The 15,329-nt window shown below is 43.7% G+C and overlaps 1 protein-coding gene across 9 annotated transcripts in view; it reads left to right on the top strand.

Annotated features, from left to right (window-relative positions):
- The first annotated feature begins 549 nt into the window (after positions 1 to 549).
- Positions 550 to 15,329, top strand: part of celsr1a (cadherin EGF LAG seven-pass G-type receptor 1a) — a 96,145-nt gene continuing 81,365 nt past the window's right edge. For 6 of the 9 annotated variants that reach the window (XM_021311861.2, XM_012854770.3, XM_036149393.1 and 3 more), the window contains exon 1: positions 551 to 4,313. In XM_021311861.2, the coding sequence (XP_021167536.2) occupies positions 794 to 4,313 (3,520 nt within the window). In that variant the 5' untranslated portion in view covers positions 551 to 793. Of the gene's footprint in view, positions 4,314 to 15,329 lie in introns of all 9 variants that reach the window. The other 3 variants (XM_036149392.1, XM_036149391.1, XM_036149394.1) reach the window with 1 other exon arrangement.

The following is a 15,329-nucleotide window of genomic DNA, read 5'->3' on the forward strand; positions in this document are numbered from 1 at the left end:
GCAGTGCAGAATTAGCAGGATTTTTTCCCTCAATTCGCTTTTTAAACTTTTGTATTTCCTTGTGTTTGTAACTGCTGCTGCTGCTGAAATCCATACTTTGTTGTATTTTTATTATCCCTGTGCGTTTGTTAATAAATAAAGAATATAGACCACTGGATATTTCAAACAACTCTAGTTCTTGATCAATTTCTAAGATTTGTATTCAGTGAGAATTAAGGGCTCTCTGGAGGGGGGCCCAGCTTTAGCTCGCTTGTGCCTTGGGCTGGCGCGGTGGACCAGTATCGAATGATAAAACCCAAAAGCGCAGTCTGAAAGTTCCCTAGGTATATTTTCTGAGTTGTACTTCTGCTCACAACTTCTGCACAGCAGCAGAACGAAACAAGCTGCGACGCTCGGTGCGCACCGGGGAACTTATTTGTCATTTTAATAACAATACTCCTGCGCGCATTGGTCACCCGGTCAGTGGCAAATCTCCATTAGAAAAAGAAGAGACACCCACCCCACCCCATCCCGCAACCCCTCTGGAACGCGTCCCTGAGGAGGGTGGAGGGGACGACACAGCAGGTTTATGGAAATAAGCTGAGGAGGAGGAGGAGGAGATCATCCACGGAGCCATTTTGTACCCATTTTAAAGTGTGGCTTCACGCAGCCGCTGCGCGCCGTGGATACGTTACCACCATGGACACCGAGCACCTCTTCACGTGTTAAAACTTCACCATGAGGGATAAAAGTAAAACGCGGTGTTGGCAGAGGGAGAGCTAATCTTTTGTTGGAGCACTTTCGGCGAACCCGAATGGGACCTGGCAGGTATCCGGGCATGGAGCAGCCGATGTGTTGGATTTGGGTTTGTGTCCTGCTGTCGGTGCCGCTTGCGGGATGTTTGGAGATGCATCTTTCGGAGACTTTACAGCCCGGCAGCGTTCTGGCCAACCTGTCTCTGGGACCTGGATGGACTTATGAAATTGACAGGACTTTATCTCCCAACTTCATCCTGACGCTCTTCGAAGTTGGGAAGCGCAGCGGGGTGATCCGCCTGTCCCACAGGGCTCAGTGCGCGCACACGCCGAGGAACCCGGCGCCTGTTTATTTCAGGGCTGGCTCCTCGACGTCCGGGGACGCGACCCTGACGCGTTTTAACGTGTTTGTCCACGGACAGGACTGTTTTATAAAGTACAAGAGAAAGCGTGAGCCGGACATTCACATAAAACACGTTTTGAAACTGACGCCAGCTCCCTGTTTACACGCAGGTAAATTGTTATTGAATGTAAAGAAACTTTTGCCCACATCCACCCAAAGTATAAACTTTTTAAATACGAAATGCGTCGGAAGCGACTTTGTTGCGGCGTTCAGGCATGGAGATTTGTTCCTTGTCAATGACTTGTGCCTTCAGCACAGAGGGGAACTGGATTTGCACTGTGACCTGCACGGCTCTCCAAGCGGCAGGCGGTATGTGCAGCTGAGTTTGACTCTCTTCCAACATGGAAGCGCCCACAGACAATCTGACAAACCGATCCACAGGGGGAAGCGACAGGTAAACACTTCTCCCCAGTTCCAGCAAATCAACTTTCAGGTGTCTTTTCCGGAGAACGAGCCCTCATACACGCGAGTCATCACCCTGAAAGCGACTGATCCGGATGAAGGAGAGGCAGGGAGGCTGGAGTACTCCATGGAGGCTGTGTTTGACGAGAGGTCTGATGACTACTTCCAAATTGATGCAAAGACGGGGAGCGTAATGACTGTCCAAACACTTGATCGAGAACTGAAGGACACTCATGTTTTGAAGATTTCTGCAACTGACAACGGTAGCCCACAGAGATCTGCCACATGTTACCTGACCGTCACGGTGAGTGACAAAAATGACCACCGGCCGGTTTTTGAAAAAGACAATTACCAAGCAAGCATCAATGAGAATGTGGAGATTGGCTACGATGTCATAACAATCCGTGCCACTGATAACGATGCCCCCTCCAATGCCAACATGATTTATAAAATCGTCAATGAAGAAGATATCAACTCCGTGTTTGAGATCGACTCGCGGAATGGCCTGGTGAGGATCCGAGAGCGACCGGACAGAGAGACCCGGGCCAAGTACAAGTTAATCGTTGTGGCCAATGACCAGGGCAAGGACCCGCACCCTCTGACCGCCACTGCCACGGTTCACATCGAAGTGAAGGACGAAAACGACAACTCCCCCCAGTTTAGCGAGAAGAAGTATGTGGTGCAAGTCCCAGAAAATGTAGCCGTCGACACAAAAGTCATCCAGGTGGAGGCGACTGACAAAGATGAGGGGAATAATGCCAAAGTTCAATACAGCATCATCAGTGGCAACGTTAAAGGCCAGTTCTACATACACTCCCTCACTGGCGTGATTGATGTCATCAACCCTCTGGACTATGAGATGATTCGGGAGTATAACCTGAGGATCAAAGCTCAAGATGGTGGCAGGCCTCCGCGTATAAACAGTACAGGGTTGGTGGTGGTGCAAGTGGTGGACGTCAATGACAATGCGCCCATGTTTGTCAGCACTCCTTTCAAAACCTCTGTACTGGAAAACGTACCCATCGGTTACTCTGTTATCCACATTCAAGCCATAGATGGCGATTCGGGAGAAAACGCTCGTCTGGAGTACCGGCTCACTGATACAACACCTGGTTTCCCGTTCACCATCTACAACAGCACAGGTTGGATTACAGTAAGCCAAGAACTGGACAGGGAGACTACTGAGTCTTACAACTTTGGCATTGTGACAAGAGACCATGGGATGCCCGCTTTGTCTTCATCCACCAGCGTCAGCATCACGGTACTGGACATGAACGACAACGTGCCCACGTTTACCGAAAACAGCTACTCCCTAAAGATCAATGAAGATGCTATGGTGGGAACCAGCGTGCTGACAGTGACAGCCATCGACAGGGACTTGAACAACGTGGTGACGTATCAGATCTCCAGCGGAAACACCAGAAACCGCTTTGCCATCACCAGCCAGAGCGGCGGCGGCCTCATCACCCTGGCACTTCCGTTGGACTACAAGCAAGAGCGGCAGTATGTCCTGACAGTCATGGCGCACGACGGAACGCTCTACGACACGGCTCAGGTGTTCATCAATGTGACGGACGCCAACACGCACCGGCCCGTTTTTCAAACCGCCAACTCCCATGTGACGCTAGACGAAGGGGAGCCCATAGGTCACACTGTCGTTAAGATCAGTGCAACAGACGAGGACACGGGGGAGAATGCGCGCATCACGTACGTCATGGAAGACAACATTCCGCAATTTAAAATTGACCCGGATACAGGTGTAATCACAACACAGATGGAAATTGACTATGAAGAGCAGACATCCTACACTTTAGCCATTATTGCCAGAGACAATGGCATCCCTCAGAAATCTGATACCACCTACGTGGAGATTGCTGTTGTGGATGTTAACGATAACGCTCCCCAGTTCCGCACAAATATCTACCAGGGGAGTGTATTCGAAGACGTCCCCAGCTTTACCAGTGTGCTCACGATTTCTGCTTCAGACAAGGATTCAGGCCCCAATGGAAGGCTGAGTTACACCTTTCAGGGTGGAGATGATGGTGATGGGGATTTCACGATTGAGCCAAATTCTGGGACCATCCGAACAGCTCGCAAACTGGACCGCGAGAACGTCCCCGTCTATGATCTGACGGCCTTTGCCGTGGATAAAGGGGTTCCTCCTTTGAAGGCAAGCGTTTCTGTTCATGTAGTCATCCAGGATGTAAATGACAATGCTCCGGTGTTTAAGCAGGATGAGCTTTTTTTTAAAGTGAAGGAGAACAGTCCTGTCGGGTCGGTCATTGCCCAAATAACTGCCAACGACCCCGACGAGGGCACCAACGCTGAGATTATGTACCAGATTGTGGAGGGGAATAATCCAGTAGTTTTTGACCTTGAACTTTTAACGGGTGACCTTACCGCTCTCGCAGACCTGGATTATGAGACCAAAACGGAGTTCGTCATTGTGGTGCAGGCCACGTCACCGCCACTGGTCAGCCGGGCCACGGTGCACATCTGCCTGGAGGACGTGAACGACAACAAGCCTGTACTGCATAACTTTGAGATCATCTTCAACAACTATGTCACCAACAAGTCCAACAGTTTTCCAACGGGGATTATTGGAAACGTACCAGCCCATGACCCAGATGTGTCGGACAAACTGCGGTACAAGTTTGAATCTGGAAATGAGCTCAATTTGCTGCTGTTGAACGAAGACACTGGGGATTTGAGACTGAGCAAGGATCTGGATAATGACAGGCCTTTGGAAGCCCCCATGACCATTTCTGTCACAGGTAAGGCAATATCTCATTCTTCAAGCTCTATGTCTTGCTGAAACCCTTGCTTTAAAGATGGATTTCTGTTGGTTCAGTATTCTAAGATCATAGAACATAGATGTGAAAAACTCTGAAGGGCCACTGCATTTTGTTGAACAGGGGCAGTGGCAAGTTTCAGGCGTAGTGTTGACTGCAGGATCAGTTAGTGTTGGCTGCAGGCTCTGCAGGAGGATCCGGTTGTGCTGCTTTTGGGTGATAAATCAAGTGGTTGGTTTGGGTAATAAAAAAAGGTGCTATTATCGGGGCACCCCCATGACTGAGCTGCTTTTGTTGTTTGCTGTCAAAAGGAGGAGCACAAGTATTTCAAGGATTTATTTCCCTAATTTCTCTCTTTTTTTTTTTTTTGTCCTGCAAAAGTGTTGCAGCTGAGTTTTATGGACACCATGTGGCAAGATGTTCACAGATGCAACAAAGGACCTGCTTTGCATGCCTTCATGCACTTGTTGCTCCTTTGATTTTTGAGCTGGATAAGTTGGGGGGAAAAAGTGTCTGGAACAGGGGTTTTGATCTTTAGGCATTCTTCCTGCAAGGTCATGTAGAAAGAATTTACTCGAAATATCTTTTTTTTCTTTCTAAGAGAAGCAGACTTTGTTCTTTAATGTTAAAGATTAGTGCGATGCAAGTACTTGGACATTCACACTTTGACCGACAGGGTTTACTGGGCAAGAACATTTTTATTTATATTTTTTAAACATGAATTAGGCTGCTATAGGGAGAATCTAACCCATCACCTACTGGCAGCTGATTGCTCAAAATCCTCTTTGTTTCTTTTTCTATTTTCTCACTTCTCTTCCTTCACCTTGACTTGATCTCACACAGTACGTTAAGCCCAGAAGTTGGCAAACAATCTTAACACGACTAAAGCTGTGTTCATCCATCTTTCTTTTGCCGTGTCACCCTGTCATGTTTGTGAGGTCGGTAATTCCATCATATCAAACATGCGTGATAGATGGAGGAACCGCTCTGGTCAAGGGTTCATTAAGGAAGCCTGCATTTCCAGTCTTGTGCAAAACTAGACGTTTGCTGGGAGTTGTGTTTTTAAATGAACTCAACGTGTAGATCATTCCGTGACTTCCACTTGAGGCGCTCTCGTTTTTTTTTCATTTTAAACAGTTATTTTTTTCCTGAATGACCCACACTTTGTCTTTGTCTTCTACAAGAAGGCAGATTGCCCCCTGTCCTGTGTGCTTTATGGTTGTGGCAGTGGCCACGCACAGCGTCCTAGGCAGCTACTCACCAGGTTACAGGCCTTACAGCCCCCATTCGGGGGCCCCCGTGATTCACGTTGGTCAATAACCGGCTGACCCGCTCTGAAGTATCCTTGACAACAGGGACTTCTTGATGGTCCCGACGGGGTGGGGGGGAGCTTTTGAACCCCTTTCATTTGCCGCATCACTTCTACAGAAAGAAGCCCGTGTTTGTGCGCAGTTTAACAGATGTGCCTGTACACCCTAAGGAGACGTCCCACCTTTCTTTTTTTCTTTAGGGTTCATGCTGATGTCAGGTGCTTAGTAACCATTATTTGATGCTTCGACCTCTTGACCCAGGTGTCCAGGGAGAGGAAAGCCCAAGGGCACTTGTAGGCAATCAGGGTTTTAACGAGCTCTAAGAGACTAGACACCAAGTGTGTCCTGAAATCTCTTCAATTCGGTTCCCTCTCGCTACCTTGGTCAAGAATTTCATTTTTTTGTTTTTGTTTTAATCTTTTCTGTCACCACTTTAGAGATTTTTATCCATCCAGCAATCCCTTGACCCTGCCCAATTACAGTCAAATGTCTGGGTTTTATATGTCTGTTATCGGGAGACGTTAGCATAGATTTGTTTTTCTTTCTGTTTCTAGAAGACTGCATAAGTCGCTGTAAATTTTGCAGGGTTATCCTTACATGCATGCATGCTGAAAAATGAATTCTTTGCGGAGGCTTTATCCGTATATATGTAAAGGCGGGCCTGAGAACGTTTTTTCGAGCCTTTCCCTGAAACACAAGACAGCGTTGATAAATCTGCTAAGATACACTTGTTTAACACACTTTGATAGCCACAACACTGCTCTATCTGTCCCCTCTCTCCATCAACGTGAAGCGGGCCGTGTGTACAAGATGGTAGCTCGGCGGTTCAATGGATAAGGGCTGCGTGTTTCATCTTATTCTCGCTTGTCAAATTTCACCTAAAACCTTTGGGATTTTCTCTGCTCGTTGAAAGATGGGGTATCGGACATGTTCGGAGCATTTCTTGCTTACCATGTCTGGCTAAGATCACGGTTTTAAGTTATTTTCTAAAAAAAAAAATAATAATAAAAAAAAGCTGACACTGAATCATCCAAATGACCTCTTGAGAAACCTAGAAGAAGAAACCTAAACTTGTCCGCTGAAACTGCACATCTAATTTGTCCTGAAGGAGTGCCGTGCTGCAGATGAAGAAAAGCAACAGGGCATGTTGAGTTAAAGCCAGGCGTTTATTTTTCTGCCTCTTTGACTCAATAATCGGGACAGATAGGGTATTGATCCCGTATCGGAAACCTATGGTCCAGTCTTTTTGTTTTCTTTAAGCAAATTGTTGCTTCCTGATATGTAAAAGCCAACGCCTTATGCGCTTCTCTTTAGGAGAGATAGGCAGGGGTGATAACAGCTACTGTCGAAGCATGTACAAACAGGCTATAGGTGGAGTTTTATAAGAAATGCTGCATTTCAGATTGTTACTTAAACGATTAGGAATGATTGATGCTATGTTGCCTTTTTCCAGCCAGGCTCTGATCTCTCCTTTTGAATCACCTTCAGTAGACAACATGGCATGACGCTACACGCACTCATACACCCCACCCCTCTGTTCCCCGGGCTTCCTCTCTCTTTTTTCCCTATAGGGCTTTTTGCTTAGCTTCCATGAGTTTTGAGTTTGCTCCTTAATCCCGTTTGAGGAGTTGCATAGCTCGGCTTTTTCACATTTCTGTTCTCCGCCACCCACCCATCCACCCAAACCAAAAAAAAGCGCTTTCTCTGTCGGCTCCCTCCTTTCTCGTTTTGAGAAAGGAGGGATTTCTCACCGAGAGAAGGGACTTGAAGCTTATTTCAAATTCAAGACAAGAAGCAACGCTGTTCTTCCATGTTTCCCAAGATTCTTTTGAGTAACAAAGGCTTTTATACCAGAAAACAAGTGTTTCTGTCTCTTTGTCATGAGGGACATTCATTCCCTTTCCTGTTTGGCTTCCAGCACGTTTTGCCCCTTCTATGAATTGCGTACTTTTTATTTCATCTTTGTACCTACTAAATCATCTTATCCATATATAGTGTCTTCCATAAGTAAAACTTTTAAAATGCCTACAATTTTGTAACACCTCAAACAAAAAAGAGAAACAATTTTTTTAAAGGTTTTATAAATGAAAATCAGAAAAGTGTGGTATAAACTTGTATTCAGCCCCCCCCCCGAGGCAACGCTTTGTAGAACCGCCTTTCACTTCAGTTACTGCTGCAAGTGTTCTGCAGTGCGTTACTTTAGCTGGAGTGTTTCCACAGACCTCAATTTTCAATTGGATCCAAGTCTGAACTTTGACTAGGCCATTCTATGGCTGTTCACCCCGTAGCTCAGAATAAACCTCCACCCCCTGTGTCAAGTCTTTTAGAGGCGCTTTCCCTCAGGATGGATACATATATAGCTCCAACATTCTTCCCATCAAACCTCCGACCAGTTGCTCTGTCCCCGCTGAAGTAAATAATTCCCACAGCATGATTCTGCCACCACCATGCATCATAGTGAAATGATGTGTTCAGGGTTCTGGTTTTATCTCACCAGGAAGACCCTCTTCCACATGCTTGCTGAGTCTCCAGCATCTGATGTACCTAACCTTTTTTTTTTTTTTTCTTGCACTAAGAACAGGTTACTTGTAGTGACCGGGCGCAGTAGTTGATTCCCGCAGTAATTGAATAAATTCTATGTAAACTGAACTCCAGACTAACGGTTGCGATAAGGGGGTTATGAAACGGCTGATTTATCGGCCGCTGCAGGAAAAGACCAGCTAATCCTCGTGTGAGTCAAGGAACCAAGATTCGTTTCGAGGGCTTCCTTTTTTACTGTGGCAGTGACGGGGTTCACAGACGGTGGAGACATGTTACTTTAGACCTCACAAGCAGGGGCGGTTCTAGACAGGGGTCAACAGGGGCCAGGGCCCCTGTAGAACTGTTCCTGGCCCCTGTTATGGCCCTTCTACTAAAGACATGATATTAAATTTCTTAGGATGATAAATGCTGACAAAGATACCGTGACTGACTGGTCATTTGGATCAGTTGTATTTTTTACGTTTATGGTTTTACCCAATAATAAAATAACAAAATAATTAAAAAATAAATAGAAAAAAATAACAATAATTAAAACATTTAGCTGTTTCACATTAAGCTCTCACCGTATTGAGAAAAGATCAGGAGTCTGCAACCTGCAGTTCCAGAGCCACAATTGTCTCTTTGGCTTACTTAATATATTAAACGATGAAATGTTGACTTGTTTAGGCTTTTATTCCCAATCTTTTGTTCTGTGCCCCTGTGAAAAAAACACTGGCCCTACCCTGGTCCCCTTGCTAAATTTGGTCTAGAACCACCACTGCTCAAAAGTCATAGCAGAACGTGGTTGTTTTATTAGGTCACCCTTTAATCGGGTCCAAATAACCCAGGATTAAACTGTGATAGAATGATCCGTGCGCAACAACTGAATAGATCTCGTCAGCTTTCATCTGTAGCCCGTAGTGTAACTTAAGGTATTTTAAGTTGGTATCTTTGAAGCGGGTGATGGCGTAGGGTTTAGCTCATGACTCTTCCCATCTCTGCAGGTGTGTGTATGTGTATGCACGGCTAAACAGGCTCAGTAAATTATAGTATTGTAAGTGTTGACATGCATCGCTTAGATATTTCTCTCTCCTTATTCTTGTCTATTTCAAACTGTATTTTTTTTTTATCCCTACGGTACCTCTCATTTCATTCTTACCTTTCCTGCTGGTTTCCAGGGAAAACTCTCATTGGGCCATTGTGCGTCGCCTGTATATATTTTCACACTCCTGCTATGTTTGCTTGTCAAAGGCTGAGCATGTCCTACATGGTGATACCAGCTTAATATGATTACAGTCCACTTTAGTTTATTACAGGGCCGCCTGATGTTGGCGCTCCATCTGTAAGTCCATTCAATCCTTCATTTTCCGTGGCAGCTTTATCCTGTTAAAGATCACGAGGAGTTGGGGCCTCTTCAGTTGTCAGCTGGGCGAGAAGCGGGGTCGACCCTGGGCAGATCCCTGGCTGATCACAGGACCATGCTGGCTGAATGTGTGGCTTCTGTTTGTTCCCCGTAGGAGGGTATCGTTGATCGGGCTCCAGCACCCTTTCTGAAGTTTCCTAAAAACTATTTTGCAAACTCTATTCCTGTCTCAGCTTTGCATCCTGACAGATTTTGGGATCAAATAATTGGCCTTCAGGTCAAACATTCTGTGGCGGTCTCCAAGGTTAATACCTTTTGATCGGTTCTACCAAGAGTTGGATATGTTTGAGGGATTTTTTTTCAGTTGACCAATTAGAACAAACTCCTCTAAAAGGACAGTTTCCGGTGTCCTGCAGGTTTCACCGGTGTCCCTGTACCAACACGGCTGATTTAAATGGTTGAATTACTTCCTCCGCATCTCCTCAAGCTCTCTAGATGTCCAGTAATGAACCATCCGATCAAGTGTGTCGAATCACAAAATGATGAAAGACATGCAGGATACGACCCAGGGGGGACCTTTAAGACTAGCTTCTAAGAAACTATAATGCTGGTCAGGTTCTGTGATGGGAATAAAAAGGTTGTTATCACACGGCCTTACCTCGTATCTTTGAAACATTACAATAAAAAAAAATTATTTATTTGAATTCCATTTAATGTGACAGACTAAGATGAAGTGGTGTATAATTAAGAAGCGGAAGAGAAAGTGTTCAAACCAAAATCTTAAATGTTTGCTATGCAGTCATTAGCCGTATTTCCATCCATGCGAAGTTTGAGCTGACTTTTAAAATGTTGCAAAACAAAAGTGATCAGACATGTTTCCATCCATTGGTTTGTAGCAAATTAATCAGGCAGTGCAAAGCTTAATTTCATCATATGTTGATGACGCTGTAATAAACAGGAAGTAGGGGTAGCTAACTAGCACGGACCACAGATCAGTAATGGAGCGAGGTTTAAATGAATGTGTTGAGATACATATATATATATATATATATATATATATATATATATATATATATATATATATATATATATATATATGTATGTATATATATCTCAACACATATATATATATATATATATATATTGTATCTCAACAATATATATATATATATATATATATATATATATATATATATATATATATATATAAAATTTTTTTTAATTTATTATTATTCCTTTTTTTACGCCGGCAGCAGAAACAGCTGATCAGTCATGTGACGTAAATGTTCGCTACGTCAGAAAAAATTAGACAAAAGTGTTTCCATCTCCACTTTAGCGCACCCTTTACTGTTTTTTTGCGAAAAAGTAAAAAAACACCTCTAGCGAAGTAAAAAGTTTTTTGCGACATTTGGAGAATTGCACATTAAAAAAACCTTGATGAAAACGCCACTAATTCTCTGCCCAATTGTTGTCCGTTCTCTTCTGCAAAATTGCTCAACTTCAGTCAGATTACATGGAACGTGTCTGTCAACGTCAGTTTATCACAGATGGGTTCCCTGTCCCTGCTATGCAGTTTGTTTTGAATCTAGAACATCTCGTTGGTTCGCTGTGGTGGTACATTGTCTGCATGAATTTAAGAAAAAAAAAGTATATTTTTTTGTTGTTAATTGCATCCAAAGCATATTCAAACTCTTTCACACCAAAAGCCGGTCACAACACATCCTCTAAATTCTTCAAGGACGAGTCGCTTTGAATGGAAATATCAGTTATATGTTTGTAATTTAATACGCAGCCACACAGCAGGAAGCTGTGTCTCATGTGACCACAGCTTCTCATAACAGCTGACCCTATTAAAGCTGAAAAAGGTGCGGTCTGGAGGACAGGAAAACAGGAGAGAGCCACACAATAGCTGCTTCCCTATCAGCTTAAGAAAACTAGCTAATTCGCTTTTCAAAAAAAAAAAAAAATTAATATGTGAAAGGTAAAGCAGGTAAAGTTTTAGCACATTTCCCATCTTTCTGTTTACCTGCTGAATAAGAGAAACTCACTCATAACCAATGCTTTAATTTGAACTTTACTGTATGTGTGTGTTCAGTTCATGTTTTGCTTCAGGGGCTTTGGAGACTCCTGGTTGTAGACTGAAGTTTGAAGTGTTAATACCAGGGGATCAGGAGTGGCAACTGCTCAGCTCTCCAGTTTTCTGAATACTTGATAACAGGCTAGAGAATAGCGAGGCGTTTAATGATAAATGGTTATTCACTAACAGTGTCTCAAGAAATGCACGTTGTGCAAGTTTTTTTTTTGTGTTGAATGAACAGATTTGGTTCTTCCTAAAATAATTGTATCTCCTCCATGCGCTATGCCTTCTGTGTTGAAATGTTTCAAAACTCCACTTTCTGTTTGATCCATTCCAAGCTTCTTTCTCAAAATCAGTGTTTTGTTTCGAGCCTGGGTGTCAGCTTTTCTCTCCCTGGCTGGGAAGTGAGCTACAAAGCGCGGTGCCTTCCCTTCATCTGGTGTGTTTGCTGCCGGGACTTCTGAGTCGGTTTGTTTGTCTGCAAACAGCTCCTCCGCGCTGTGGCTCGGGTTGAATAAAAGTTAACGACGGGGGATACGCGTGAAGGGCTTTGTTTTTATCTGAGCCACGTTTTTTTTTTTTTGTTAGCCAAATCCTGTCATCTTGAAATGTTTCTCAACATTTTGTGTTTTTTGCTTTGAAATATTTGGCCACTTTTAGACAGCAAGCACGGGCAAACCTCATTAGACGATAGGCCGAAGGTTTACATACACTCATCCCATCACATGAATCCTATATCGATTTGGGGCTTTCAATTACTTGTTTGAGTTTTTGTTTTTTCTAACGGGAATGATGTTGCAACACACATATTTAATTTGTTTTAAAGAAGAAAATTTGGGAGCAAGAGGTTAGATTTAAGATGTTTTTTCGACAACTAAGAAATATACATACGTACATCCTCTGTAATATTTTGCTGGCATAACCTTGACCCCTCTTCCTGAACGAGGAATTTGTTTATCTAGATGGCTTGGTTTCTCGGCACAGACCGGACCTTTAATCGAAGTCTACAACTCTTCATTATAGTTGAAGTTAAGACTTTCTAAAAGTGGGATCTTAATTTAATTTATCGATTCCAAAACCGATTTACGGATGTGTTTGGGGCCATTCTGTTGGAGCACTCACTCGTTTGTAATACCCATCTCACTGTTGAGTTGACCTGAAGCTTAGACAATGAGGTGGAGGTAGACTTCCTTTTCAGTTATTACATCAATGCTTGTGAAGGTACCAGGGGCCACAGGTGGAAGACAGCCCCACAGCATAATGCTGCCACCACCTTGTTCACGTCAGGCTCAAGGCTTTGATAGTTGCTGCGCTAGTCCTGATCTTTCTGACTGATCTCTTTTCTTCAGAGGGGGTCCGATTGTTTTAAACTTGCAATCGGGTGGATGTTCCCAATGGACTCCTGCCCTAAACGCATATTGAAACGGGTTTTGGAATCCATGTGAGTTAACGTTAGGGCTTCTGAAGGCCCTGACCTCAACAATGATGGAGACAATGTGTCAGGAAAGCAACCATTTGAAATTAAATCTGCCAGCTCAGCAAAATGGATCTATTGAGAATTATGCACGGACGTCTGGTGATTTCTCCGCAACGTGAAATGGTATTTTAAACCAAATGTTATTTGATTTGTATGCATAAAAAAAAAATTCTGAGTGGATTAGCACAAAAGCCGCATGAGATTCCTTCCCATGATGGCTTGATGCAGGACTGGGAGAGAGACAGAGGGGGGTCATCTGTGATTGTAACCAGAAACACCACTCTCTCCTCTGTCATGCTCCCACTCAGACAGCACAGTACTCCTTATTGTCCCTCTCAGCGGGGGGTCAAGGGGAGCTTTGCGGCTGGCCAACGGCTCACGAGTGTGACATTACATGCGTCACAGAGTGCAGTGACCAGCTGCTGGAATGTTAAGCGGCGGTGACGGTTTGGGTCTTCCCATGCACACATTTAGGATCCTACCCAAGTCAAAGATAGGTGCAAGGGACACAGAGACAGGAGATAGCCCCCAACCGTATGATCTTCTCTGGAATCATAATAGCAACCACGTCCCCCCAAGAAGCCGTGGGACGTTCGTTAATTCATTCCCTACAGTCTCATGACATATATTACCCAGTACTGTTTGTCGCTATCAATTCTACAAGTAGAACTTAGCATTAGAACCGATAATGCAGGCGTTAGGATGAAATGTCAAACGGCTTAAATGGATTGGGTTCCCTGGCACAAACAGGCCAATATCTGTCCCATTGCTTAATCCAGAGCTTAAACTACAACATGCCTCTTGACAGATATCAGACACATTAAGGGGGAATTCATTGTCGAGGATATCCCAGCGTCAGCAAAAGTTGACTGAAAATCCTTTGTGTCGGAAATGGGCGAGAGCCTTTCTTTCATCTGCATGGAAATGGACACCTTCTCACACTTATCTGCATTTAGACAATTATGGGGAAGACAAACAGACCCTTGATTGGCGCTTTTACACTGATCCTCTTAGAGTGGGTTTTGGAATCCACAGCAGGACTTGGTGCCAGATTGTGCTCCGAGATGTGTCAGTTTTGGTCCTTTACCCCTCTGGCCAGAGAACAAGGTGGTTGACTAGTCTAATCATGACAGTGTATAGCTTTTGTGTGTGTGAACGTGTGGAATTAGGCTTGGTATAGAAGCTATTGAGATTTTATTAGTCTGTCAGGTGGAGACTTTGAGTTAATCAGTGATATATTTTAACATGTTGCCTATTAGATACTATATAAAAACTAGTTGTATTGGGAGAAAATAGTAGAAGTCTCTACTTCTGAAATCTATTTCTAACGCACCCTAAAAATGTTAGAATGTTGGCATGTTGGTAAAATACTACTGGCAGAGGAATAGGTGTCAGTGCTCCTTTAAATCTCAAGGTACTTGACTTTTAACTTGCAATTTGTTTGGTGAGTAAGGTAGTTAGTGAAGGTACGCATGGCTGTGAAAGTTCAACAGTGTGTCACCTCAGAACTCGGTATTCCTTTCCCTGCCTATCAGGTATGGGTTGGCTGTTGGTGTCAAGGTTTTAAAACATTATGGGTTTAGATAGCTGACATTTTCCTTCATTCATATATATTTTTTTAATGTTTTAAATGCCAGATGAAATGCCATACAGCACCTCCCCTACCGGATGTTGATGCTCACTGCCAGACTGTTGGCTGAAAGAAGGCTCCTGCATTTTCCCTCTCTGCTAGGAAGACAAGTGTGTCCATATATTTGAAATTGGGATAGACACGGACAGTTGTGGAAACTAAAGGAATCCCATCCAATGCTGTTGTTATTTTCGGAATTCTATTCACATAATATTGATAATATAAATGGTTTTGTTTGTAAAATAGCATTCACATTCCTAGTTCACATTGAATATTAATACATAAAACCTTTGCATGTAGCTCTGTTCAGACGTTAACATCCATTCTAGCTGATATCATCAGCGCTAATTCCAGATTAATGCATGTAAGACTGATGGAGGATGGCTTTGCATGAACCACTTTCTGAAAAAGTTTGGACACTTGTATCTATAGGTTCTTCATTTTATGAAGAATCCTTCTTTCCACAGTGATCTCCAGAGGTTCTAGAAGAGTCCCCAGAACAGAACTGGGCTTCTCTTTAGAATTGTTGAGCTTTTTTAACCTGTCGTCTGATGCTTCTACCCAAAGAGATAATTGCAGACGAAATCACACTCTATCACAGACTTATAGAATATCTGCAGC

The sequence above is a fragment of the Fundulus heteroclitus genome, chromosome 17 (assembly GCF_011125445.2).
Source record: "Fundulus heteroclitus isolate FHET01 chromosome 17, MU-UCD_Fhet_4.1, whole genome shotgun sequence".
In the NCBI taxonomy this organism is placed as follows: domain Eukaryota; kingdom Metazoa; phylum Chordata; class Actinopteri; order Cyprinodontiformes; family Fundulidae; genus Fundulus; species Fundulus heteroclitus.